Source organism: Lacerta agilis, chromosome 11 (genome assembly GCF_009819535.1).
Source record: "Lacerta agilis isolate rLacAgi1 chromosome 11, rLacAgi1.pri, whole genome shotgun sequence".
Classification (NCBI taxonomy): domain Eukaryota; kingdom Metazoa; phylum Chordata; class Lepidosauria; order Squamata; family Lacertidae; genus Lacerta; species Lacerta agilis.
In genome coordinates this window covers 12,126,888-12,154,784 of record NC_046322.1, presented here as the reverse complement: position 1 = coordinate 12,154,784, position 27,897 = coordinate 12,126,888, and the positions used below count along the sequence as shown (strand labels likewise).

General features: G+C 43.5%; 1 protein-coding gene across 1 annotated transcript in view; it reads right to left on the bottom strand.

Annotated features, from left to right (window-relative positions):
* Positions 1-14,592: 14,592 nt before the first annotated feature.
* The window catches only part of DCC (DCC netrin 1 receptor), a 912,686-nt gene continuing 899,381 nt past the window's right edge, over positions 14,593-27,897 (bottom strand). The window contains exons 28-29 of the mRNA XM_033163905.1: positions 17,645-17,787; positions 14,593-15,204 (exon numbers count right to left, since the gene is read on the bottom strand). Of these exons, the coding sequence (XP_033019796.1) occupies positions 15,115-15,204; positions 17,645-17,787 (233 nt within the window). The 3' untranslated portion in view covers positions 14,593-15,114. The remainder of the gene's footprint in view (positions 15,205-17,644; positions 17,788-27,897) is intronic.

Sequence of the window (27,897 nt, the reverse complement as noted above, 5' to 3'; positions counted from 1 at the left end):
TGCATACATGAAAAGGGGTCAAATCTATGAATCATAGAGTTGGAAGAGACCACAAGGGGCATCCAGACCAACCCCCTGCCAAGCAGGAAACACCACCAAAGCATTCCTGACAGATGGCAGTCAAGCCTCCGCTTAAAGAGCTCCAAAGAAGGAGACTCCACCTCACTCCTTGACAGCAAATTCCACTGTCGAACATCTCTTACTGTCAGGAAGTTCTTCCTAATGTTTAGGTGGAATCTTCTTTCTTGTAGTTTGAATCCATTGCCCCGTGTCTGCTTCTCTGGAGCAGCAGAAAACAACCTTTCTCCCTCCTCTATATGACATCCTTTGATATATTTGAACATGGCTATCATATCACCCCTTAACCTTCTCTTCTCCAGGCTAAACATACCCAGCTCCCTAAGCTGTTCCTCATAAGGCATCGTTTCCAAGCCTTTGACCATTTTGGTTGCCCTCTTTTGGACACGTTGCAGCTTGTCAGTATCCTTCTTGAACTGTGGTGCCCAGAACTGGACACAGTATTCCAGGTGAGTTCTGACCAGAGCGGAATACAGTGGTACTGTTACTTCCCTTGATCTAGATGCTATACCCCTATTGATGCAGCCCAGAACTGCATTGGCTTTTTTAGCTGCTGCACCACGCTGTTGACTCATGTCAAGTTTGTGGTCTACCAAGACTCCTAGATCCTTTTCACATGTACTGCTCTCAAACCAGGTGTCACCCATCCTGTATTGGTGCCTTTCAAATTTTTTTTGCCCAAGTGTAGTACTTTACATTTCTCCCTGTTAAAATTCATCTTGTTTGCTTTGGCCCAGTTCTCCAATCTGTTAAGGTCATTTTGAAATGTGATCCTGTCCTCTGGGGTATTAGCCACCCCTCCCAATTTGGTGTCATCTGCAAACTTGATCAGGATGCCCTCAAGCCCATAATCGAAGTCATTGATAAAGATGTTGAATAAGACTGGGCCCAAGACAGAACCCTGTGGCACCCCACTAGTCACTTCTCTCCAGGATGAAGAGGAGCCATTGATGAGTACCCTTTGGGTTCGCTCTTGATTTCCATGGACATACTTCCTAATAGGAAGGCCTCATTTTTATTTTTTATTTTTTTGTAAATGAGAGTTTGAGGTTTTTTTTTTTTAAGTTCATTATATATACTGTCCCAAAATTCTCTTATTCTCTTACACTCCCACCACATGTGCATAAATGTAGCTACCCCATTTTTACACCTCTAGCAAACCTCTGAACTGTTCTTATACAACTTGGCCAGTTTGGCTGGGGTTAGGTACCATCTGTAGAACATCTTCATTGCATTTTCTCTAAGATTGCAAGATGCAGTGAATCTGATGTCCTCTTTCCACAGCCTTTCCCATTCATTCATGTATATATTGTGTCCCATATCTTGGGCCCAACGCATCATGACATCTTTCACCTCCTCCTCTTTTTGGTGGGAAGATAACATTTTGGCCTGCCACAGTGGTGGCTGCTGCTCCTTGGAACTGGTGGGGCATGAGAAGGCACAGAAAGCAACCAGAGGACAGGTAGAGTCCATCCTCCTCCCTGCCCAGTTATGCAAAGGCAACACCAAGAGTAAGAGGCAGGAGGAAGTAGATAGGCAGTGCCACTCTTTGGACTAATTGTAAGTAAGAAGGGTGACTGAAGGTGGGGTTCTGCTGCATTCACTGTAATTGGCAAGCCTCCTGTGGCCCATACAGCAGATCCAGTTTCCCCACCCCCCTGCTCTTTAAGAATCCCAAGCAAATCTGGAGTTAAAGGATAGAAGAGAGGAGCAGCATTCTCCCACCCCAGCCGACTCTTTCAGCTATCGCTAAGCGTTGCCTCGTCAGAAGAAATCCGTATTGTGTGTGGGAGAAAGGACTGTTGGATTTGCATTCAAACCTTGGGTTATTAATGCTTTCTCTTTTCCAGCGAGGCTTCTAAAAGCATTTTTTTTGAGGAATTTAAAGAGGAAAGGAAAACCAAACGCAAGAAACCTGCCGGAGATGGAAAGAAAAGCCATCAAGTCTGCAGCTGTCAGAACCAAAGCGATTTCCTCTTAAGACGCCCATGGTGAGTGGCTGCCTTTTTTCCAAAGCGAAAGCTTCTCTGCTTCAAATGTACTGTGGGAAGGTTGAGTTAAAAACACCACCTTGGCAGAAAAGAATGGGAAGGGAGGCAAAGATGGTATTAAATGTTTGACAGTGCAGTTCACCAAGAGGGGTGCAGCCACTAGGCTAGCCTCCTGCCAGGTGAATCACTGTTGCTTACTGGGACCGAAGAGGTGGCAGGGAAGTCAGGGTGGTGTAAATATGCTGGCATGAGCAATGGATTGACTCAGCTGGTGCCTTTGCACCATGCTGACTCACCTGCCTCTTCTTCCTCCTGGTAAACAATAGCAAGCCACCTGTCATGAAGCTGGCAAGCCACATCTGATGACAGCATTCCATGCAAAGGTTGGGAACCTCTGAAATGGGGAGTCACAGCCATTGCCCTGGCCACTTTTCCCCCTGACCCTGCCCACAAATTGCAGATGACCCCTGAAAGGCTAGTCATGAAGAAATGAGGCCCCTGGCTTGCAAAACATTCCCCAACCCTGATTTAATGTCTCCTCTGAGTGGTGGATGGGATGCGGGTGGCGCTGTGGTCTAAACCACTGAGCCTAGGGCTTGCTGATCAGAAGGTTGGCAGTTCAAATCCCTGCTATGGGGTGGGCTCCCGTTGCTCGGTCCCAGCTCCTGCCCACCTAGCAGTTCGAAAGCACATCAAAGTGCAAGTAGATAAATAGATACCATTCTGGCGAGAAGGTAAACGGCATTTCCGTGCACTGCTCTGGTTCGCCAGAAGCAGCTTAGTCATGCTGGCCACATGACCTGGAAGCTGTCTGCGGACAAACGCCAGTTCCCTCGGCCTATAGAGCGAGATGAGTGCCGCAACCCCAGAGTTGTCCACAACTGGACTTAACTGTCAGGGGTACCTTTACCTTTACCTTTACCTTTACCTGAGTCGTGTTAGTAAAGCAGCAATGAAAGCCCTTTGGGAGAAGAGAGCGACATAGTCTAGGTTCCACCACTGAGAAGACCCTGCTTTCCATGGACACCCACAGCATTTCAGGCAGCAGGAAGATGCGTGGCAGGACCCCTGGCCTGAGTGCAGGAATAGGTGAAAATAAACGAATCAAGTCTGTACGACAGGATGTCACGGGACTAAGCTTGTTGCGCTTCTGGATTGAGAATGCACACCCCAATTCACCCAAACATCTCTTTCACACCTGATGCATGAGGCCGACAGAGGTAAGTTTTGTATCAAAACTTTTATTTATTAAACAAAAAAATGCACCATTGGAATAACATTTCTATAAAAAAATGAATATGAGACTGTTCTACAGTACATTACAAAACCCCCCCTTTGTTCCTCATGTAGTAGTATACAAGATTGTGTGTAGAAACAGTCATTTATTTCCAAACCCTAAGCAAGTTCCCTTCCTCGTAGAACAAGATTTACACTTAAATATTGCAGTCACTAATCTAATTTGGTTAACAATGCTAGAGTCCAACAATTCAAAGAAAACTTTTGTAGGATCAAAATGCCCAATTTTTAGGCTTTTTGTAACAACAAGATTCTTTTTCTCCCCCCCTAAGGCTAGTTAAAACTGTGGTGTAAGTCACTCCTGTTTGATAAATGCCTCCAGACACAGGTTAATGACTTGTATGGATTCTCCCTTGAAGACTGGGCAGCGGCAGAACCTCTGTTTAATAACTGTGAATTAGCCGGAGGATGAAACCTTGGAAGCCATGCTTTAGGATACAATTCTTAAAAGAAGAAGAAGAAATAAATCTCCTCTGCATACCCACACACCTTTTCAATAAGAACTGAGAAGGAACAATGCTTAGTATGTTACATCCTCATTATTTTTTTTTTACACTGATGAAAGATTTTTTTTATTTTTGCAAATGAGGGTTCCTTCTGTTGGGAAGTTCTCCAGCACAAGACAGGCCCCAAAGTAAATGAGCAAAAGCTCCCACTTAGCTTCCATTTCTTTCAGGAGGAGAACTTCCCAGCAGATCACCTCCAATGTTTCTGAATATCCAGTCCTTGCAAATCACTGAATACAGTGCACACCAAATACAATGTACGTTCTTAAGGCAGGCAATTGGTTGCAACGGATATAAACGGGAAACTCAAAAGTGAACTGCAGAATTCTCCGATATAGTCAGGAGCTCTGGAAAGCAAGTCAAACACACACACACACACCCCAAATTGGGCACCTGTGAAACCAAATGCTAAGACCAGGAGGCTAAAATCTGCCACTGGAATCGATTTTGCACATTGAGAGAAACTATGCAGCTTTCTATTGGTCTGCATTTTAACAAAATGTGTAGAACTGCAGTTTTCCCGAACCTTTGAGGACTGATATACACATTGCATTTTGCAGGTGAACACCAATCTTTTTTTTAATGTAATCTTACAAATATAATGTATGAAGGAGACAAACGTGTGTATCATAGAAGCATGCACTTGTGGAGAGTCAGATTGGCTGAGCCAAACATACTCTTGGTCACCAACTCTGGCTTCCTGCCACATATGGGAACGCTCTGAATCAGTTTGCGTTGAGAGTCTCTAGCTAGAAACTGGGGAACAAAGTGTGGTAGGGTAGGGTCACGAGACTATAAGAGAAATAGAGAGACGTGAACTCAAGGCTACACAGCCTTTACTGTCACTGGTCTGCAGTTCCCATCATCCCTGACCACTGGCCATGCTAATTGGGGCTGAGGGGAGTTAAGAGTCAAACAGCATCCGGATGGGCACCAAGTTGGCTACGCTTGCTATAGAGAAATAACTGAAGTTCAGTTATTTCAAGGCATACCTGTCTCTGGATTGTGTCCTATGTCTCCAGCCCTCATGAAGAAGAGGGTTGCATCAGCTTATTAAAACATTGCTTCCCGTGTGTGTTTATGTCAACGTATACTGAATTTTTCGCTCCATAAGACGCACTTTTTCCCTCCTGAAAAGTAAGGGGAAATACCTGTGCGTCTTATGGAGCGAATGGTGGTCCCTGGAGCTGAATTGCCCAGGGGCCAAAAGCAGAGTGTGCTTTTTATTTTACAAAGAGAAAAGGGGGTGTTGAAAGGACCCCGCTCAGCAGCTGATCAGCAAGAGATCGGGAGAGAGATAAGAGTCCCAGCTCCCTTTCAGCCCCGCCCCCTTGCCCAGGCCTCCTTTGTTGAATGTGCTGCAGAGGGAGGTTGTTTGTTTCCCCAGGACATGTGACTGGCTGATTAGATTATCTGCCTGGAAACAGTAGAAACTGCTCCCTTTCCTTAAGATTTTTCAGAAATGTGAGTTGAACCCCATAAAAATGGGCCTTTTCCTCTTTGCTTTTCTCCCTTTGCAAAAGGAGCTTTGCTTTTCCCCATTTGCAAAAAAAAGCTGCAAAACTTTTAGCTGATCCTCAAAAAACCCAGGGCTTTTCCCTTTGCAAAAAAGCTGCAAAACCTTTAGCTGATCCTCAGAAAAACGGGGCTTTTAGAGGAGGAAAACCAGAAAAATATTTTTTTCCCTTGTTTCCTCCTCTAAAAATGAGGTGCACCCTATGGTCCAGTGCGTCCTATGGAGCGAAAAATACAGTACTTAAGCACTCAAGAGAGCCAGTGTGTTAGCTGCTCTAATGGGGAAATTCCAAATGATGACTAATTTGACCTGCAAGGCCACACACACACACACACCCTGACATGCCACCTGTCATTCAACTGCCATCATATGGCTATTAAGGAACAACTGGGGGTCTTGGAGGGTGCTCCCAAATGTTGATATGCGAGCACATCTTGCATTTGGTTCCATTTAAATTTGGTGATGTCAGGTGATGAACAGACAGGTGTTCCCACCCACCTGTGAAATTTCAGAAATTTCTACATAGAAAACTAGTCTGGTAGGAGAATGCCTACTGTTTTTTTTTGTGTGGAGGTGGTTCTGTGTGGAATGTTTTTGCATGCCTCACCTGCACTTCGAAGAAACATAGCTCAATGAAGTTGACTACCTCATTGAGAATCTGACTTGGGTTACAGACACAAAAACCACCTCCCGGCTTGGTCTTTTCACCCCAGGGAAATGAACACATAACAACTGTTTGCACATTATGATGAACAAATATCATCCAGCTTCCTAAGTACTCCTGGTTCCCAAGGCTGCTCCTTGAGCTAATTTAATTAAGTGGTCACCTTTTGCAATCTCATCCTAGAAGTAAGAAGAATGCCATCCTTACTGTAAAACTTTTTTCTTTTTTAAAAACACTTTGAAATCTCATTTATTTCAACCAAAGGATTTTGCATACGCCTCTCCCACCGCAATACACGGAAATTAAAAGGGATCTCGGTTCCGGTGGCATATTTTGCCATACTGATTACCTGAAATCCAAGCTTCCTTTTAGATGCTTCTTGCAGGCAGCAGTTTCAGTGAAGAATACTGCCTAGGAAGATCTGCCTGGAGAAGACTGCGCCAAAGACTGAGGCTGAGATAAGGGGAGTGCAACGTACAGCGAGATGAGATACACCACAGCTTTAACATCCTGCTCTAGGTCTCCAACCAGGTGTCCCTTTTCTCCCCACCCGCCCCGATCATAAATTATCCCAAAGAAACCACTCTAAATAATAAATTAAATATTACTTATAAAAAATTGTACCCTTCTTCCCTCCCTCCCCTCCCCTGCCCCAAACAGGATGACAATTCACAAAGGTAAGAATTGCCAGGTCTATTTTACAATAATAAAAACAGCATTGTTCCTTCTACCTACCAGCATCGTTTCCTCACTCTTCGTCAAAAGACATTTACAGCATAGCAGTGAGATAACACTGGTCTGGGTGACTTCATGGCATGTTATTTTTTACCATGTTGTTATTACTGGTCTCAAGGAGAAAACAAAAAAAAGGGGGGGAATGACTGAACATTTGCAAAATGTCTGCTAACATACCTAACAAGGGAGATACATAACCTCAGAGTATTATTAATATTATTTGAATCAGAGAAGGCATAGAATTGGCTAATAGCAGTGAGCAAAGAGTCATTACAAAGATTAGTCTTTCCTAATCACATCTTAAAAGACACAGGTTAGAATGGGAGGTGGAATTATTTTTTTGAAGACACTCAAATTTGCAAAGACATGACAAAAGACTGATTGTTTAAAATGCACATGGGAAGTCACTGCAATAGTTCTCCAGACTGGTGTAAACTCATTTGTCATCTCTCTTTGAAGCACCAGATACTCATTCATACAGGGCTTGCTCCCTTCTCTAGCCATGCACTGGAATTCAAGTAGCATCCACAGCAATTCCCATATACAACAAAGCCTGGAAAACTGTGGCTTCACCAATATACAGCCTCAGCAGGGTCTTTTAAAAGAGAACTCGGAACAGTTTTTCCTTTTCTTCGTTGATTCAGAGTTATCACTATGCTTACGGTCAGAAATATCCCTCCACTCCTTGCTTTCCGTAATTTTAGGGGGAATGGATTTGGGCGATCAGATCTGAGGACTTGCAGTTAAGAGGGCACATTAATAAAAATGAATGATATCAAATGGGAAGTTTAAATGGGAATGCGTTTATTGGAGCACAGTGTGCAATATGGCAGGCACCACTCTGCTGAGCAATATCCGTGCCACAGTGAGTAGGTGCTGCTGTTATAGATGCGAATGGTGTAGACAAATTGGAGAGGAAATAGGCAAGGTCGATATGAACAAGATGTTGAGTGCTCTGCAACCCTAAAAACACGGGACATTGTGAGGAGCCAACAACTGCCAGGGCTTCCCTTTCTGTTCCGTCAGGGATTGGAATACACCTTGGAGCCAATGAATTATGGTCCCTACTTGGAATGAGCTGCTCATAGGAGGAGGAAATTGTTTGCTGGAACCTGGGAGTAGAGGGAACGAGAAGGTTAGAAAGATTTTGAGCTCAGCTCGTAATAAGCTCAGGGTTTATGAGATGGGGTTGTTTCTAAATCTCACCTATTCTGAACTTCAGCTCCACAGTCATTTGTGCTGCATTAGACTAATCATGCTAGTGCAGTAATTTAGTGCATTCCTGTTTATTAGTGTGATGGGAGAATAATCTGATTAGTAACAAAGCAACATCCCTCAGTGTACAGATACCCTGGATGGGAACAGCAAACTGAATGTCCAATTGCATCCTTTGCATTTGTTTTCTATGATCAGGATTGACAAGATGCTTACCCGTGGCTGGTATTCTTTGAATGGTGATCTGTAAATGATTAATTTGAATCTGCACCTAGAATCACAAAAGCATAGAATTGTAGAGCTGGAAGGGTCATCTAGTCCAATGCCCTGCAATGCAGGAATATCAACAAAAGTGTCCATGGCAGATGGCCATCCAACATCTGCTTAAAAACATCCAAGGAAGGAGAGTCCACCACCTCTCCGGGGAGACTGTTCCACTGTTAAACAACTGTTACTGTCAGAAAGTTCTTCCTGATGTTTAGTCAGAATCTCCTTTCTTGTAACTTGAAGCCATTGGTTTGAGACCTACCCTCCAGAGTACATACATTGTCAGCACCGGCTTGTGTGGCAGTTAAAATCCAAGTGTGGATCATCTCCTTCTATGAGATGTCCTTCTTTGGTGATTTCCTGGAGTTGCTGCAACATGGGTCCTTCCCAAATCACAATGGTAAGAATTGATGCTTTTGAATTATGGTGCTGAAAGAGACTCTTGAGAGTCCCATGGACTGCAAGAAGATCAAACCTATCAATTCTGAAGGAAATCAGCCCTGAGTGCTCACTGGAAGGACAGATCCTGAAGCTGAGGCTCCAAGACTTTGGCTACCTCATGAGAAGAGAAGACTCCCTGGAAAAGACCCTGATGTTGGGAAAGATTGAGGGCACAAGGAGAAGGCGACGGCAGAGGACGAGATGGTTGGACAGTGTTTTTGAAGCTACCAACATGAGTCTGACCAAACTGCGGTGGAAGACAGGAGTGCCTGGCGTGCTCTGGTCCATGGGGTCACGAAGAGTCGGACACGACTGAACAACAACAATCATATCACCTCTCAGTCTCCTCTTTTCCAATAGAAAATCAGGAAATCTGGGGTATGTAAAGTCTATCTTCCTTAAGCTCCAAATAAAAAGCAGTGATGCTAATATCCTGGCACAAGTGGAATGGGCATGCCAACTCACGGAGAATGGTAACATCAGGTTAAAGTAGCACTTTAGATGTGTGCATTAGCAGGAATGCTGGTTTAGTATGGAGGGCCAACAGCTCAATTGCTCTATGTGCAGAGTAGATTGAACTCTAAATTCGATCTTAAAGCATAGGAGGCATAAATCACAGGGCATCACAGCTTCAGGGATCATCCATGAGTTGCATCAGAACTAGGGAGAGGCTTCAGATTGAAAGAGGAATTCTGGCAGGCAACTACATGGGAGCCAACCCCTTCCAGAGCAGACGGGTGAAATTAAGAGAAGGCATGGGAACAATGTTCATAAATTGCTGACATATAAACTCAGAAAGATGCAAAAGATATTCTAATGGAGGATTCATATGCATTCAATAATACATTTCAGAAGTCAGGTCTAGTATGAGTCCACACTTTGAAGTATCCTACTAGGATGCAAAGAAGGAAAGTCTGGCACTGGAGATAATGTGTAAAATTATTTCTGGACAGTTAAAGAAGGTTTGTGAGCCAAGGTTGTGGCCACCATGAGATTATGAAAATACAGTTTTGGGAAGTATTTGTGGATAGAGAGAATATATACCTAAGAAGCCCCATCCAATGGGACCAAAATCTCAGAGAACCCCAAAACCTGGTTACCTTGAACCAGAGAATTCAGCACTTGGTATTGTCTGAAGTTGCCTCTTAGGGAGATGCATATACACAATCATGAAGGTCATAGAAATAATGAGGGGTGATTAATCAAAGTATAGCCCTTGGTACCAGATGCAGACACAATTAGGATGTAACAGCTATTATCATAATAATAATAATAATAATAATTTATTATTTATACCCCGCCCATCTGGACATAGACCATATCATAGACACTGTCCTGCTGGAGAAAGGCACATCTGTGAAGCATATGCAAAATGGATCCAATTCATCGAATTCTTTGCCCATATTGATGTAGACAAAAACATCAAGGGTGAAATGAAGAGGTTTCTGTACAGTGCTTTGTATAGATTGATAAGAATGACAGGAATGGTAGGGAAGAGCAACAGGTTCTTGAAACAAGAGAAAAACACTTATGTCTGCCAAATTCTCAGTGCCATGGACAGTTCGATGGGCAGGACTCAATACTGGAAGTATTTGTCCCTGGCAGCAAAGTGAAGGAATCAATGGTGTTGAAGTAATAGACGGAGCCAATCAACTATCTTTCTTCAGGACAGTGAAGTAATAAAAGTAGAAACCATATTGATGTCTATGTATGGGAATAGATTCAATAGGTCCTTTGTTTACAACAGGGTTCCCTTCCCAAAGCAATACTAGATTAGGACAGGTACTCTAGAAGTGAAGTTCTGTGGAATAACCTAATCTGACAACGGCAAACACCCAACTGTCCAAATCCATCTCTGAATGTAAACTAGAGAATGAAAAGGATGTCTTAGCTTGGAAAAATTGAAGACTATGTGTAGAAAGTGTCTAAATCTCAGGAGGTTCGCTCTTTGGCTTCTGATACTTCCTTTTGGAAGAGTACATTTTCTTAGCTGGTTTATGATGTCTCAAGGGCTTTGGGAGTAAGCAACTGTAGTGTCAATTGTGCTAACAGAACGAGGTGGCACCTCCCAGATATATAACTAGAAATATTCAAGAGCACCATCAGATTGTGCACTAAATAAACCATCCAATTTTAAGCACACCCATCCAACTGCTTTGAAACCAGTGGGATAAAGAGTTTGTCCTTTGAGGGGGGATAGCAATATTGTAGAAGCCTGTTGAGAACTGGCATCATTGCTCAGCAAGAAAGTTGTTAGAGCAGATGTGTTAGTAGGGTTGCCATATGTCCTCTTTCCCCCCCAGGACACATCCTCTTTTTCATGGGTATGTAAAATGAGAGTTGTCATAGCCATCCATAGGTAAAAGTCGAAGTCGGCAAATGTGTCCTCTTTGTTGCTCTTCAAAATATAGCAACCCTATCTCTGTAAATGATTTCCCTCATTGGGTCTATTCCCACATCAGGGCACCGAATAAAAATAAATCCAGGAGAATGATTTCTTCATGTTGTGTTTGGTGTCGACATTGTACTCTCCACCAACATAGATCAGGCCCTCTGAAATAGGAACTCCTCACCACCCCAAGCTTTGTTGTCATTGTTAAAAACGTGCCTTTGCTGTTCCACAGATGCACAAGTTGCTGAATAAGGAAGAGTAATTCATGGGAAGCAGAATTCACATCTTAGACAAATCACATCTCGCTTCCCCTGCAATGGCAACAAGTGAGAGAAAGGGAAGAAGGCCATGTGGGGTTTCATAAGGAAATTTACAGTGGGAGGGGCACTGTAGTGATCCTGATTCCATGGAAGTCAGACGTTAACTAACTGGGAGGGAATCTGTTGCATCTTCAGGACATGTGGCAGATGGACACATCCTGCTTAACCATGGCTAGGTGCACTTGCCCTCTGACTAGTGTTCCAGAAAGTTCTGAAGATACAGGTGCGGAACCCATTAGGGGCCTTCACAACAAAGAACGAAGTGCATTCTCATTTTAACATTCTTGCAGAACTATCTTTTCAGCTGATAGTGTTTTAAATGCAGAGTCGGATTTGCTTTTAGGAATTTAGCAGTAGGCCTTATCAGTCTACTAAAAATTCATGGATGTTTTTCTTTTCTTTTCTTTTCTTTCTTTTTGTTCTCTCCCACTTGGAGAAGCAATCTTGTCATTCCTGCTTTTTGTTGAAACAAGACATCGAGTTCCATGGCATCAATGCAACTGGATGCAGCTGGGTGCCATCTCAAATTGGTCAGAACATTAAAAAACTCAACCTCCCATACTAAATAAGACTGCCTAGTCATTAGGAAATGTTGCATTAACATTCCAGGCTAAATTGAATAAGAAGCATTATTTTGGGAGAACACATTCACAAAGACACTAGCATTTCTAATGAAGCATTTGGATTCTCTCTTCTCCTACCCACCATAAGGTTGTGTGTGTGTGTGTGTGTCTATGTGTGAGTTTTCCGAATTATTACTTCTGATACTGTGCCATTTTATTCCAAATATTTTATTCAGGGCTTCACATATAATTACCTTCCTAATAAAAAGAGCTATTAGGATGTAAAGATCCTCTCTCCTTTCCATGCTCTTTTAAAATTATGACCTACTCAAGCTTGAAATCAAAGGCAGTGCTGAATGCAATAACTCACCCGAAACCTTCTCATTGGGCTTTTGCAGCCTCATAACTGATAAATATGCAAATTTAGCTCCCTTTTGGTGATTTGCCTGCGAAAACAGGGATTAACTCTGAATGAATGCAGAAGGTTCAGCGCTGGGAAGCATGCACACAACATTTTGTTCATGTTACCACTTATGGATGTCAATAAACACTGTAACAAAAAGCCAGAATACTGCAATGGGACTGGGAGGTAACACTTAGAAGGCATCTTTTAGGTTCATAGCCAGTATCCTGCTGTAAATGGTGCAGACCATTCACAGGCTGCTGCCCATATGGAAACTGTTGTAGAAGGACTTCTTAAAAAAAAACAAAAAACTTTCTGGCACCTTGTTTGTAAACATTTGCACTGGGGGGCATGTTACCCCCCAGCAGTGCTGGCAAAATGTCATACCTTGTGACACAACATCCTATTGATCATCCTATTCTAGGAATTTCTTTGCCAGCACACAGATCTAGCCACTGGTTCTTCATCTCAACTCACTGCCTGCACCTAGGACTTGCTTGATGTCGACAAAGCTCAGCGTTTCCCATACGTTAGACGTTTTCTTCTTGGATAGTTGTGTTGCGGAGTTATGAAACCAAGCAGTCTTTGGGGGCGCCAGGATGAAGCAGAGAGAGGTCAAGAGCGAGCATCCTTTCCCACTGTGGTGCTGCTAAAGGTGGCTCAGGGTGGCACAAAGCCTGCATAGCTTTACACGTGCCTCAATTCCTAGCTTAGGAGCAGAATAACTACATATCAGAGCTCGTTTCAGATGTATATAGAGGTTGACAGTATGGCTCTGTTGCCAATTAACTCCCCCCTCTACTCATATCTTATGTTTAGGCATACGTTTAACTGCGGGGAGATTTGCAAATACTTGCTATGTCTGCGATTTCTCTCCATAAATGGCTCCACCGCTTGTGCAAGTTGAGTGCTTAAAATAATATTTCTTGGTTTTAATTTTAATTTTCGTTTTTTTAAAAAATGAGTGTTATTGTTTTTTTTCTTCGTGTTTTGTGCTGTTGAGAATACTTCCAACCCTTTGGTGCTATGCGATGATGCTTTTGCGTTGAAACGATGAAAAGCAAGAGGATCTACATATTTTATATGATATCACAGTGGCCTACAATGTGCATTGCAATGCACCTGGAAGATCCACACACACAAAAACTCTCCTAGAACCCTCTTTAGCAAGTTAAAAAAAAAATGTTGGGCCTGCTACACATATTATCCGGGTGGTGTAATTTTGGCAGGGAACCTGACACACATGGGTGCTTCCTCATAGTTGAACATGCCAATTTCAACAACACTGGAATTAAATCAGTATGAATAAAGCTAGCACAACGCACAAGAAGGCTCCCTTCCCAAAACGTCAAACCACATGAGCAATGGGTATGCGAAACATGGATAAATTTTGCTAGCGGTATCAAAAACTCTTTTGGCTTCCTTAGAAATTCCTACAGTGCTTCTGCCTGAGGAGAAAAATCTAGATTTGCTTCTAATTTCATATTATGAACAATCTGGGGACAGAGAGCAATGGATAAGCTCCCCTCCAGCTCACATCATTATTTATTTCTCGCTTACTCAGAGACCTCTTAGAGTAGGGATGGGGAGCCTATAGTTCTCCATTTTTTGCTAAACTCCAGCTCTTATCAGCCCCAACAAGCATGGCCAATGGTCAGGGCTGCTGGGAGTTGTAGTTCAGCAACACATGGAGAACTGCATGTTCCTCACTTGGACTTAGCAAAAACTAAGGGTGTTTATTTTTGCAAATGTTTGTAGAATTGGTAATGCTGTAGCATCTGGGGAGCTTCCTGTCTGTTTTCTCTACTGCCCTTCCCATAAGGAGGCCAGTGGTGAGAAGGGCTGGTAGGGAGCATAAACAGTCATAGATGTCCTGCTTTAAGACCCAGGCACTCCAACCTGGATGCTTATGTGGAGAATTGGTTAATGCCGGGAAAGCGAGAGATATTAGAAACTTGTTTGCACAGGCTCTCTGGCATTAATGGGTGCCATGCAATACCTCTCCCCTCTTCCCAACAATCAGTTTTGGGAAAGGAGAAGGGCTGGAGGAAGTGATGGCTTGCTAGCAACAGGGAATGTTGACAGCAGGATGAGTCCATTACATGCTCGGTGGAATGGCTTGGAATGGGCTTCACTTGGGAATGGGAGTGCCTTTACAAGTTTCCAAATTATAAATTTTGGCAGCAGAATCACTTCTGACAATCTATGGATGGGGACTCACCTCACCACCCACCAAGAAATGCCAGTAGTCTCTTTGACTTCCCTCAAAAGATCTCAGGAGTTTCACCTGAGGAAGAACCACCCAATTCACTTTGAATTTCACTGGGGACAAAATTGGTGGCCTCCCTCATGAGGAGAGAGGCCAGCCTAGGTCAGGTTACCATCCACATGATAATGTGTGAAGCAGACCTTAAGTAAGATCCCACCCTGCACACTGTGAAGATCAGCAGAACAAAATAGGCCAACAGGAGGCACTGGGTGGGTCATGGAGACATCTTGTTTCTTGCTTCTCAGGGCTGTTCTTTCATCACTGCTTCAGACTGTTGCTTGACCAATAGGAATGCACGGTGCCATTTCAAGACTGTGAGATCTCTCCTTAGAACAGGGTTTGATGGCGCATTGGTTGGCTTTATGGCAGACGCAGGTGTTTGGTGGTGGTGTATGTGTGAAACGCTGGTATGCTGCAATGTTCCCGGGTTACTCTATTCTTCTGTTCATCCAAAGCTTTCAGAAGGCCGAGCCTGTGATGGCATTAAGCTGCTTCATTAGCCCCTCCAAACTAGCCATCTGTTCACTAAGATCATCCTGTTCATATACCTGCGGAGAAAGCAACCAGCTAGTTAATGCTGTTTCTTTAAGCTTGTGTCCAAATCTATCCAAGATAATCAGCATGGATAACAATTACGACCGGTCACTGCAGAAACATGGAGAACTGTATTTAAGATTGGGGGAAAAATAGAAAGGGACAGATTCATCCATCCCTACTCTGGATCCAGCCCTGATTTCCCCCTGTCTTGCCAGTTTTAAAAACAGACTTTCAGCGGATATTTTCAACGTGACTATCCTGAATCAGTATCAGTACATCAAGGATGTAACACGGAACAGTTTGAAGAGAATGTCCTATAAAAGACATCTTAATTTATATGTGTTTGAAAGGGAATGGCATTATTGGAAAGTAAGTTGGGAGGATACCCAAGTGTTAATAAAAAAGCCAAAGTCTTTAGGATGCCCAAAGAGGTAGAGTGGGACTGAGAACCTGAACTTTGCTCCCCATTGGCTCCTCTTCCATTATCTCCTCTAAGTGTTCCCACTCCTGCCGAGACTTCCCTTGGGAAATAATTTCTCCAGCCATTACGAAAAATAAGATATTTAGAGCTGAAATGTTCCACACTCGACAGCTCCTTATACCAGTCATTTCAACCAAAGTGGCCGTTTTCATTTCTTCACTCCCTTCCCAATTGCATGACGCCAGGCTGCCTTATCTCCTGTACACAGAACAGCCGTCAAGGCTTGGAAACCATTCAGAGGCAAAAAAAATAAAGGCTGTGCAATAATCCAAGAGCTGCCCTGGGATGGCATTGTGCAGTGATGGCTTTTGCCCACCAGTTAGTCTGCCTATTGTGTTTCCGCTCACTTCAATTACCATTTGTTTCAGTTGCTGCTGCTACTTGCAGGAGATGGCCTCTAAATCATGGTGCTTGAATTGCACTAGCGGAGCAAATGCCCTGGACAGGATCCAGAAAGGGAAATAGAACCGCAAAACACGGGGGGGGGGGGAATCACTTGAAAGTTTCTTCCTTTTAGGGTGTGAGGATAATAAGAGGGGCAGATTAAAAATCCTTCTACACTGGCTCCCAGTACGTTTCTGAGCACAACTCAAAGTGTTGGTACTGATCTTTAAAGCCCTAAATGACACTGGCCCCACATACCTGAAGGAGTGTCTCCACCCTCATCATTCAGCCCGGACACTGAGGTCCAGCTTCGAGGGCCTTCTGGCGGTTCCCCCACTGTGAGAAGTGAAGTTACATGGAACCAGGCAGAGGGCCTTCTTGGTAGTGGCGCCCACCCTGTGGAACGCCCTCCCACCAGATGTCAAGGAAATAAACAACTATCTGACTTTTAGAAGACATCTGAAGGCAGCCCTGTTTAGGGAAGTTTTTAATGTTTGATGTTTTATTGTATTTTTAATATTCTGTTGGGAGCCACCCAGATTGGCTGGGGCAACCCAGTCAGATGTGTGGAGTATGAATAAATTATTATTATTATTATTATTATTATTATTATTATTATTATTATTATTATTATTATTATTATATTCTGCTTGTGGAAGTGGCTTAACACACTTCCATGTGGCAGAGCTATACATTCAGGGACAAAGGTTGAAACTATATAGCTTACTGTATCAGGGTCCCCCATTTTGTGGAAGCTGGTAGCTGCCAAGAATGTGGGGTACAGTCGGAGCCATCTATATGGCAAGGGCATTTCAAACGATGCAGCCCCCATCTGTTCTAGATTGCAAATGGGGAGAGCACAGGAGTCTATACTCTTCCATTCAAAATAATAATAATTATAATTATAAAATCATTGCAGCGCCTACTATTCCAACTAACTTCAAGCCGATTTGCAAGGTGAGAAGGAAATTAACTATTAATTATTAATACAGCAAAACGGAAGGATAAAAAGGAACTCCACGCCCATCACTGAGTATTTTAACTGCATGAAAAACTTTACAATGAAAAAGTTGCAGACTAGCCACGGGAGTTAAAGCAGCTAATGGCTGAGAAGGACAAATGATTTTACAAAGCTCTTTGAATACTTTACAGATCTTTAAAAATAAATAAATTGAATTTGAATTTGAACAACAGACCTGAACTTTGAGAGTGCATTTGAACTTGACACAGATCCTGTAATATATTAATATTGAACATGAGAAGTAAATGTTAAGGCTCCAATTGACCGCGGTTAAGCTTTGGGAGGAAAAAAAAATCGGGATGAAACTTGGGGAAAATGATTATTATCCCTTGTATTCTAGAACAAGGGAAGTGCAAACCGCTATATGGTAGAGGAAGAGGAAGAGGAGGAGGAGGAGGAGGAGGAGGAGGAGGAGGAAATGGGCAGTTATTTTCAGTGCCAGCCTTGCTTCCCTAGTAATACCTGCCTTTTGCAGTCTCATCAATCCAATTGGCAGGAGACTGGATCTACAAAACATTTCAGCTAGTGCTTCTGGACTACAAGATAACTATGGACTTGTGCTTACATTTGCAGGATCCTCTGTTTGTTTGTGACCCTCTTCTGAGGCTTCTGGGGCTGTCGGCACTGAGACGGGAAGCAGAGGGGACCTTGCTTTGCCAGCTAGTCCAAGCGATGCTGTCTTAACCTGAGCCTTGGGAAGGTTGGGTGCTGCAATATAAATGGAGGACTATATTAGCACATGAATCATGCACTGAAGAAAGCAGAAGCAACGTGAGAATACACATTAAATCAGCCATATTTTGCCCAGGCCCTCCCTTACATTTATAATCTGTTATCACCTAAAATGTGTAGCACACTTTTTTTTTTTTTAAAAAAAGAATGAAACCACAATAGTGTATTGAATCCAAACAGTGAAAGATCCAAATAGGAATCTTAAAATAAAACCCAGTTAGATTAATGCTACAGTCTTAAGCATACTTAACTGGAAGTAAGTTCCACAGAAATGAATTGCAACCATTTCCAAGTCAATTAGAGGTGATATTGGTAATAAACACCTTTAATTTTTTTCACGGATTTCGGTGGGCTACCCAATTACATGCTCAAGCCTTTCCCACTACAATCAATGAGTGCAAAATATTAAATAAAGGGATGAATGAATCTCAGTTTTGGTCTCTCTTGCTTTCTCATTTTTCTGATCTTAAGTCAGGCTTCCTCAACCTCAGCCCTCCAGATGTTTTGAGACTACAATTCCCATCATCCCTGACCACTGGTCCTGCTGGCTAGGGATCATGGAAGTTGTAGGGCAAAAACATCTGGAGGGCCAAGGCTGAGGAAGCCTGTCGGAAGTTCAGTTCACATTTCCGCATCAGTTTGCAATTTTTTAAAATAAGTCTTCATGAAAATTCACCAGCATTTTAGTGTGAATTTCTCCTTACAGCCACAAATTTGTATGTAGTTTTGCTTAATATCCACATTTGATTCATAGAATTATATTAGTTTAATTAATATATGCATTTTTATGCCCACTTCACCCTAGTATATGCATTTTTTGCACTCATTACTTCACTGGAGAGCTATATCGTATAAGTCAGAGAAATGTGAATTTCAAAGATTGGCTGTGTTTCAGTTTGTGTATATATATATATTTAGTGTGAGTTACAGGTAGGTAGCCGTGTTGGTCTGCCATAGTCAAAACAAAATAAAAAAATTCCTTCCAGTATCTGAAGAACTGTGCATGCACACAAAAGCTCATACCAAGAGCAAACTTAGCTGGTCTCTAAGGTGCTACTGGAAGGAATTTTTTTATTTTTTATTTTATTTAGTGTGAATTAGGTAAGTTGGTCTTTAAACGCTAACTGAATCTAATTTCTCCCCGAAAAATGTAAAGGTAAAGGACCCCTGACAGTTAAGTCCAGTCACAGACGACTCTGGGGTTGCGGCGCTCATCTCGCTTTACAGGCTGAAGGAGCTGGCGTTTGTCCGCAGACAGCTTCCGAGTCATGTGGCCAGCATGACTAAGCCGCTTCTGGCAAAACCAGAGCAGCGCATGGAGATGCCGTTTACTTTCCCATCAGAGCGGTACCTATTTATCTACTTGCACTTTTGGTGTGCTTTCGAACTGCTAGGTTGGCAGGAGCTGGGGGAGAGCAATGGGAGCTCACCCCATTGAGGGATCCATATATCTTAATCTTAAATCCTCCCTCAAACTGCTGGTCTTGCAGGGCTTTCAAAAGATGCTCAGGCTCTGACTTCTGTAAGCCTCCAAGGGAGAGGTTTTCCCAGCTATGGGGGAACCAGAGGAAAAGGTGGGACATAAACTGAATTATCCCTTGGGTGATTGTAGAGATCATGATAGGACACAAGGGATGAGAAGGCCTCCTACTCATATTGGACTTCATATATAGCAATTCCAATGTTGATTTCCACCCAAAAGGGTGTCATCCACCAAGAACCATGGTGACAGTTTTGTGAAGTTCAGCACCTCCCCTAGATTTGAAAGTTACCATGGGTCTTTGTGCTTAAGCCCCAGAGTAGTACTAAGTACAAATGGGCTTCAAAAATTGGGAAGGTTTGTTAAAAGACCAGAAGACTTTTTGCTAGGAATTACAGGCCATGTCTTGCCAAAAAAAGCATAGAAGACTACTCATGTATGCCACAACAGCGGCTAGGATATCACTAGCCCAAAAATGGAAAGACGACAAGATACCAACTAAAGAAGAATGGCAAGAAAAATTGATGGAGTATGCTGAAATGGCAAAGCTAACTGGAAAACTCAGAGACAAGGACAATAGACTTTTTTTAAAAAGACAGGGAACCATTTATGTTGTATCTACAGAAATATTGTAAAGAAATAGACTCACTAGTTGGGGTTTGACTAAACACTTACAATCAGCAAAATAGAGAGATCGGGATGTAATAACAGGAAAATATCAAAATGTAAGAGGTAATAAAAGACCCTGATGTTGGGAAAGATTGAGGGCACAAGGAGAAGGGGACAGAGGACGAGATGGTTGGACAGTGTTCTTGAAACTACCAACATGAGTTTGACCAAACTGCGGGAGGCGTGCTCTGGTCCATGGGGTCACGAAGAGTCGGACACAACTAAATGACTAAACGACAACAATGGTATAAAAGGAGGAGAATATAATAACATTTATTTAAAAGGTTGCAATATTAAGGTATAACATAACAAGCAGGGGAAGTTAATGTGTAAAGAACCAGAGAAGGAAGTTGAGGGAAGTCGTGGGGGGGGAGGGGGAACTAAATCTTTCTTTTTTTCATGGGAATAATGTTATAGTGATGAATATAAAACTGTAAAGCCTAATAAAATTATTTTTAAAAAAATTTGGGAAGGTTTTTGGTGGTGGAGAAATAAAATATATCAGATCTCTTGGCAGAACATCAAAGCATCTTCAGGCACAGAAAAGAATAAGGGTGTGCAATATTGACCTGAGGGACTGGCAGGAAGAAGGAAGGATTTGGACTTGCCAGCTCAAGTATGTGTACTAAGAGTGACTGACCTTGAGTAAAGAGAGACAGAGAGGGCCAAGAACCTGTAACAGAGACTTCTCTGCACCCTCACAAAACCACAACTACACTAAGGGGAAACTATCACGGTTAAATTGGTATAAAAAGGCTGCATTTGTAGCTGGACTGAGCAGAGCCAAAATGCCAAAAATGAGAGGAAATTTTTGCAGAGTGGGAACAATCCCAGACAATTTCAGGGATGCTTATTTGTTATGGCTTTCTTTCTCTGCAGCTCTGAAGGCAGCTACTCCTTCTCTCCTTACACAGCGAGAGATAATTTCTTGGTCAGTTGGCAGGTCAATTGGTTGCAACTACCACTGTTCTCCTCCCAGAAGGTGCCGGGATGGGGCAAATATTTATTGGATTTGTTTAAAATAACTGATACACCAGTAAATATAACAAAATCTTGAAGCTGTTCACATCAACCATGAAATCACAAGCAAAAAGTAAATACATGGAGGGAAAGTCTATGGAAACTATGACGTTTTCTGGAGCTGCTTAAATCTGGCCACAGCAGGTACCTTCTAAACTGCAGGAGGAAGAGTGGGCCAGAGGGCTGGTGTCACTACAGACAAGTGGCTTTGTCTCAATGCAAGAAGCAGTGCCACTGCTTGGACCTTCCGAGAGAAAAATAATGCTGATGTCCCGAGTTTTCTCTACTCCATTGTGTTTGGGCATGTGTGTGCATGCATGAAAAAGAGAGCAGGGGCTATTCAGTCTTGAGGAAGCATTAATATGTGTGATCAGGGAGGAGACTACTAGCTTCACCCCTGCTACTACACATTGGAGGGTGACTTGTCAAAGTAGGCCGTGTGTTTCTGCTTATGTAGGCAGCCCATGCAATGTAGAACCCTGAATTCCATGAGTCTGCATCATGTGGAGAGTCTCTATGACCATAGCAGGCTCCCTCTTTTGGATATTTGATCTTCAGCTCATGGAGGGTGACAGGCACAGTGGTGTTGGGCAGAATTGTCATCCTTCCCCCCTGCTCCCTGTTCCCCTCTTGTATATCTGGATTTGTAGAACACCTAGAGCTAGATAATGAGTGTTTTGCAAGTACAGTGGTACCTCTAGATATGAACGGGATCCGTTCTGGAGCCCCATTCGCATCCTGAGAAGTCTGCAGCACTGCTTCTGCACATGCGCGGGTTGCGATTCGGCGCATCTGTGCATGCGTGTGACGTCACTTGCATGTCTGCGCATGTGCAACCTGCCAAACCCGGAAGTAATCCATTACGTTACTTCTGGGTTTGGAGCTTTCGTAACCCGTGCCGTTCGCAACCCACAGCGAACGCAACACGAGGCACGACTGTACTCCCTTAAAAGAGATGCTGGTCCATTAGGGCTTTCTTCTTTGGCGACCACTAGTAGCCAAGTAAGATTGTCTTCCATAAACACGATTTTAACAATGAGTCCGTAAGTGACTGTGGAGGCCAATTCTGGATCCTTCCACAGTGGGGACATTGGTTTCCGGGCGGGAGCTGATCACGGTGTGGATTTGCCAAGGGTGCCTTCCTCTAAGCACATTTCTCCCATGTGTCCTGAATTTGAGTGTCCTCAAAGCCTATGACACTTTTGGTAAAGGCTGTTCTCCAGTTGGAGTGCTCACAGGCAAGTGTTTCCCAATTGTTGGTGTTTATACTACATTTTTTAAAGATTTGCCTTGAGACAGTCTTTAAACCTCCTTTGTTGACCACCAGCATTACACTTTCCATTTTTAAGTTCGGAATAGAGTAGTTGCTTTGGAAGATGATAATCAGGCATCCACACAACATGACGAGTCCAATGAAGTTGATGTTGAAGAGTCATTGCTTCAACACTGGTGATCTTTGCTTCTTCCAGTACACTGGTATTAGTTCGCCAATGGGACACTGCCCTGCCAACCTCAGTCTGCCCCCTTCCCACCCTCACCTGTCTGTCTGCCTGCTTACTTACAACATGCCCAGGGGATAGCCCTGACTGTCAGCTTTCTCCTTAGTTTCAAGTGTTGCCATTGTATGACTCAGTAGAGAGGAAGATGAGGGGCAAAACTAAAATTACTTGACTCTGCCCATCATTGACTGTGGCTCCATCAACTGTTGGTCTCCCTGCTTTCCACCCTCCCAGGCCAATTGGACACAACCACCACTTCTCCCTTAACAATTCAGCACAGCTCCCTCCCCTCATGGCCACCTCCCCAAAATAGGGTGATGAAATGGGGTGGGCCATTCGTATTCTGCTCTAGTTTGTGGTGGAAATATTTCTAAATGTCTGGTTTTAAAGATATATATTTGGCTATACTTAAGAAGTGTAATTCAACACCAACAACAGGCTACAGAGAGAATGTTTAAAAATGCATTTTGATTTTCTTTTCTTTAGAACTGATTTTTCCCCCCTTTTCAAAAACCCAAACATTAATTTTAATCAAATGTTAAAGCACAGGGTGAGCAAGGCTTGCATTGCTAAATGTTGAAGAATATTCAAAGCAAAGCTCTCCCAAATTAGAGTGTCATGTTGAACTTTGCCACTTATAAATATCTTCCTACTAGGAAGCATTAGACAAAAAGAGAGCCAGACATTTTCTGCATGCCTGAATCTCTTTGATAATCCAAGTTTAGCTGAAATGAAAAAAAGGGAAAGCTAAGAAAGAAAGTTAAATAAATTCTTCAAAAGATAACAATCAGCTTCCTATCTTCACTGTAATAAATGAGTTCCTCAATAAGTAGTTTTGCTGAACTTCCCAGAATCTAAAAGAAAGAACAGACGATATAGCCATCCACAGAAGATAACGGGCGGGGGTGTGTGTGTGTGTGTTTTAAAATAATATGATCCAAGAGGGGAAAGAGTAAAAGGAAGAAAATGTATTTAGGCACAACTGCTTGAAGGCATTTTGATACTCTCAGTTGCTCCTCTATATGGTGTGAGAGTACGGAAGGGAAAATCTGCCAATTTCAAGTTCTTTCAGTTTCTCATTTTATTCAGTCTTATGTTCAGTGCTTCGCACCTTCCACATAAGTCCTTATGCAAGTTCATCAGCATTTCAATACACATTTTCCCAAGTAGACACATCTTTGTATGTACGAAGAGTTGGGTTTTGGGTTTTTGCATTGTTTTGGAAAGGGTGTACCAAAGAGGTTTGAACTCAATTTCTTTCTCCCCCAACCCCATCCCTATGTGAGAACAATGAAACTAAGGATGGAGGAAGATTTTATTTGGTCTCCTGCACTCCTGCCCTTCAGAATTCACACGTCTCTGAATTTTCTGATGAAGAAGCACCAGACCCTATTGAAAATGTGTATTTTAGGATGAAATACAGTATCCCCACCACTATATGACTTCCAGCAACTGGTATTAAGAAGCATTACTGCCCCTGACTTTGGAGCAGCCTCCTCCATGAATTTTGAAATTCATGGAAGTGCAAAGCCCAAATGACAATTATGTGTCAACCTGCACATTAGCACAGGAAGTTTGGATCAAGCCAGTTTGCATTTGAACTTATCAAGCACCCCTAATTTCCAAACACATCTGACATCACAAAGACACCACCATCTCCAGTGCTCTGCAATCCAAAGCTGCAATCATCTAGTGGCAGAAGAGGGCTGGGTTCCTTCTTTCTTTCTGCCCCCAAAACACATTTTATTTTTCCATCTACTGATTTATATCAGCATCACCTTAGACAGCTGATGCTTAAGAGATGCGCAGGCAGCAGAGACAGATCCTTGCACTGGCACTATTCATTTATTTCACAAAAATTATACCGTATTTTTCCGTGTATAACACGCCCCCTACTTTGGGGGACTCGAAATTAAGACAGTGGGGGGAGGATTGCCCAGTAGCCACTGACAATCTCCAGCTCACGGCAACAAGCAATCCCACGTCCCCCCCATGCACTATCCGTGTAAAAGACGACACCAAATTTCAAACATAATTATCTAATAAAAAAAACCTCGTCTTATACACGGAAAAGTACAGTATATTGATTGGTGGTGGTGGTTGTTGTTGTTGTTGTTGTGTGTTTATAAAAAGCCCTCAAGGCAGTTTACAAAGTGAATAAAACAATAAAATTATTTGGGGGGAAAACCTTTCCCACACAAAAAGAGCTTTTAAAATTTACGATGGGGTGGAAGGTTCACAGGCTATGAAGGAATTGCTCACAAATTTATTGACAGCTGCATTATTGATAGCTAGGAAGTGGAAGGGGCAAGCAGAATATAAAATGGAAGAATGGTATAAAGAGGTGTGGGATAGAGCTATTAATGATAAATTAACATGTGCCATTAAGGTAAGACGGGGAATATGCAGAAGGAATTATTTTGAGGAGATATGGAGGGTGTTTGTAGAATTTGTACTGTTAAAACGGAAAGGGGTCAAACCATTGCAAGAGGTCTTGAAATTTTGGTAGGTTGGATAGTTACAATGGAATGGTCTCGGTGATGGGGTGCACATTTTTATTCTTATTTATTTATGATTATTACTTTGTCAAAAAAATAAAATAAAGAAAAACCCCCAGCTTTTTAAATCTTTCAAAACATAAAATCAACAATAAACTAAAAACAGATTAAAGGGTACATCCACATTCTACACATCTGGGTAGGCATGTCTAAACTAAAATGTTTTTAGTAGGTGCCAAAAGAGGATAGTGAAGGCACCTGCCTCACATCAATAGGCAGGGAGTTCCAGAGTGTAAGTGATCGAAGTAGTCTGAGAGCTCATGCATTGGGTAAGGTGATCTTGCAGGTAAACTATGGAATCTGTGGCACCAGTTGCAGGTTGGGACTTTTTAGAAGCAACACCTGCGTGCTGAGCAGCCAGTAACTGCATGTGCATTCAGGACTTAAAAGTAAATAAATAAACAGCATAGGTTTATTATGCTAATTTCTTTCATTTCAGTTTGTTATTCACATTTGCACAGCAATGCTAATTAAAACAATTGCCAAATAAATTACAGGACTTCCGCTCTCTCTCCTGGAACAAGCCAGTCATTCAAAATCCATTTAGGCCTGGCACACAAACTGTATGGCAGAAATAAAGTTCGCTAATATATGCCTGGCACATGGGATATTTGCACCTGTGAGCCTGGTGGTAAGGAAGTGGGGTGAAATCATGTTATTCACATGTAACTCATTAATTGATGTCACTGCGCCTTAAAGAGCTACTTCTCTGCACAAAGGCAGATGGCTCCGTTTGGGCATTGCTAATGAGAAACCAAAATGGCAATTACCGTAAGTTTCCCCTCCTCCGTCTTTGGTTTGGGACTAGCAACAGGTAGCAATTAAAGCTCAAAATTTAAAGTAAAACACACACACACACACACACACAGAGAGAGAGAGAGAGAGAGAGAGAGAGAGAGAGAGAGAGAGAGAGAGATAAAGAAGAAGCAAATGTTGGGATAGCCTCTTAATCAATGTTGTAAGAGTGAGGAATAAGCGGCTGGTAGTAGGACCAGCTCAGAAGTCTGTGCTGAATCTGCACCCCTACCCCAACTCTTCCTGAATTTCATTATCTACTACCTTCTCCTCATCTTCTCTCTGCTGTCACTGATCACCCTCCCTCCCTCCCTCCCTCCCTCCCTCCCTTCCTTCCTTCCTTCCTTCCTTCCTTCCTTCCTTCCCTCCTTCCAAACTTACTCTTCTTTCTGTTGCCATTGCATCGGCAGCTAGCTCTCTTTGTCCCCTCACCTTGCCTTGTTCTGAGAAAGGACCCAAAGGGTGTGTGTGTGTTGGGGTTCTTCCTTAGAGCAAAGCATTGGAAGTGCTCAGCATTTTTACCTAAGTTCCAGCAGCGCTCTTAGGCCCTGCAGCAGAGGGGCAGGTGGTCTCCCAGCCACTTCAACCTAAACACATCACACTCTACGGAAGGACCTCCCCCTTTGATCCTTTCCCACAGTAAGGCGGGATGGAAAGGGACTGACCTGCAGAAGCCTGCAGAAGCCTTTCATGTGCAGCAGGAATGCTGCCACCCATGTGAGGCCAACACTAAGGCAAGAGAGCAAGGAGTCCATGGGGACACCATATTGCTCCCTCCACCAGACCCTGCTGGATCAGGCAGTTCCATCAACGTGTTTTCACAGTGGCCAACCAGATGCCCATGGGAAACCCGAAGGAGGACCCAAACAAAAGAGCACCCTTCCCTCCAGTGCTTCCTAGCAGCTGCTTTTCAGAAGTGTCATTGCCTCTGGCCATGGAGACAGAAGAGAGATGTCATGCATACTGCAACTTGAGGCAGCTGCCTCAACCTGCCTCATGATTGGGCTGGCCCTGACTGGTAGCCCCTGGCTCTTACACAGCCCCTGTCCTGGTTTCGTTGCTCCACACAGTTTTTTTTCCTCTGGCCCCACCAAGCATGTGGCCCTCAGAAGATTTCCCAGGAGGCAACATGGGCCTCTGGCTGGAAAAGGTTCCCTATGCTTGCGTTACAGTCTCGCTTTCCTAAGCCTCGCAAGATGTGACAAAAAGTGTCTCATGAGATGCCACCAGAGCCTTGCAAAACATTGGCCAAACTGCATGGTTGTGTTCCACCATCTAAGTGGCTCACTCAGCATGCTGTGGTGGGCTAGCCCTGTTCCTGGCAGAGGTGGAGGAAGACATTTGGTCACCTGGGGTGGCAAACCCGGGGGCCTGGCAGCAGCACGCACTGCTCTGTGGCACGTATGTGCAGCGTTGCGGCGTACGACGCACGCCGCATGCACCGTGCGTCATATGCAGCGACACATGTGCTGCTGTGTGCGGTGCATGGCGCATGCACCGGGGGGCGGGCCCCGGAAGGGCCGGGGGGCGGAGCGGCCTCACTCCGTGGCTTGCTTGCTGCTGGGGGCCCGCCGGCGGGGCTTGGCTTGGGCCGGGCCGGGGGGGCATGTCGTGTGTCACCACCTCCCCTGGAACATGAGGCGCCCCGCCCCCATCGCACCCACCTTGCTGCACCACTGGTTCCTGGGTCTCTGCAGCTAGCTGTGCTCACTCCCTGCAATTGATTAAAATGTCCAAGAAGGGTTCTTTTCTTTGAATGCAAAAAAACGATTCAACAGAACGACAGCAAAACAAAACGCAGCGAAACAAAGCCCGGCACACGGGAGGTTGGAACTGTAAGTAAACTGAATTAGGCTAATTATAAAATTAATCAAACGAATGGCACTTGGGTCCTAACGCATGCCAATCCAGTAGGGCATCTCAAAGTGCCAGCAAAATCTAGAAACATGAAAGAAAAGGAAAAGGGGGAGGGAGCCCTGCACAGGTTGGAAAGCAAAGAGATGCTGCCGCTGCTCTGCAGAACCACAGCAGGAATTGACTGTAGGAAAATTTTATTTCCTCCATA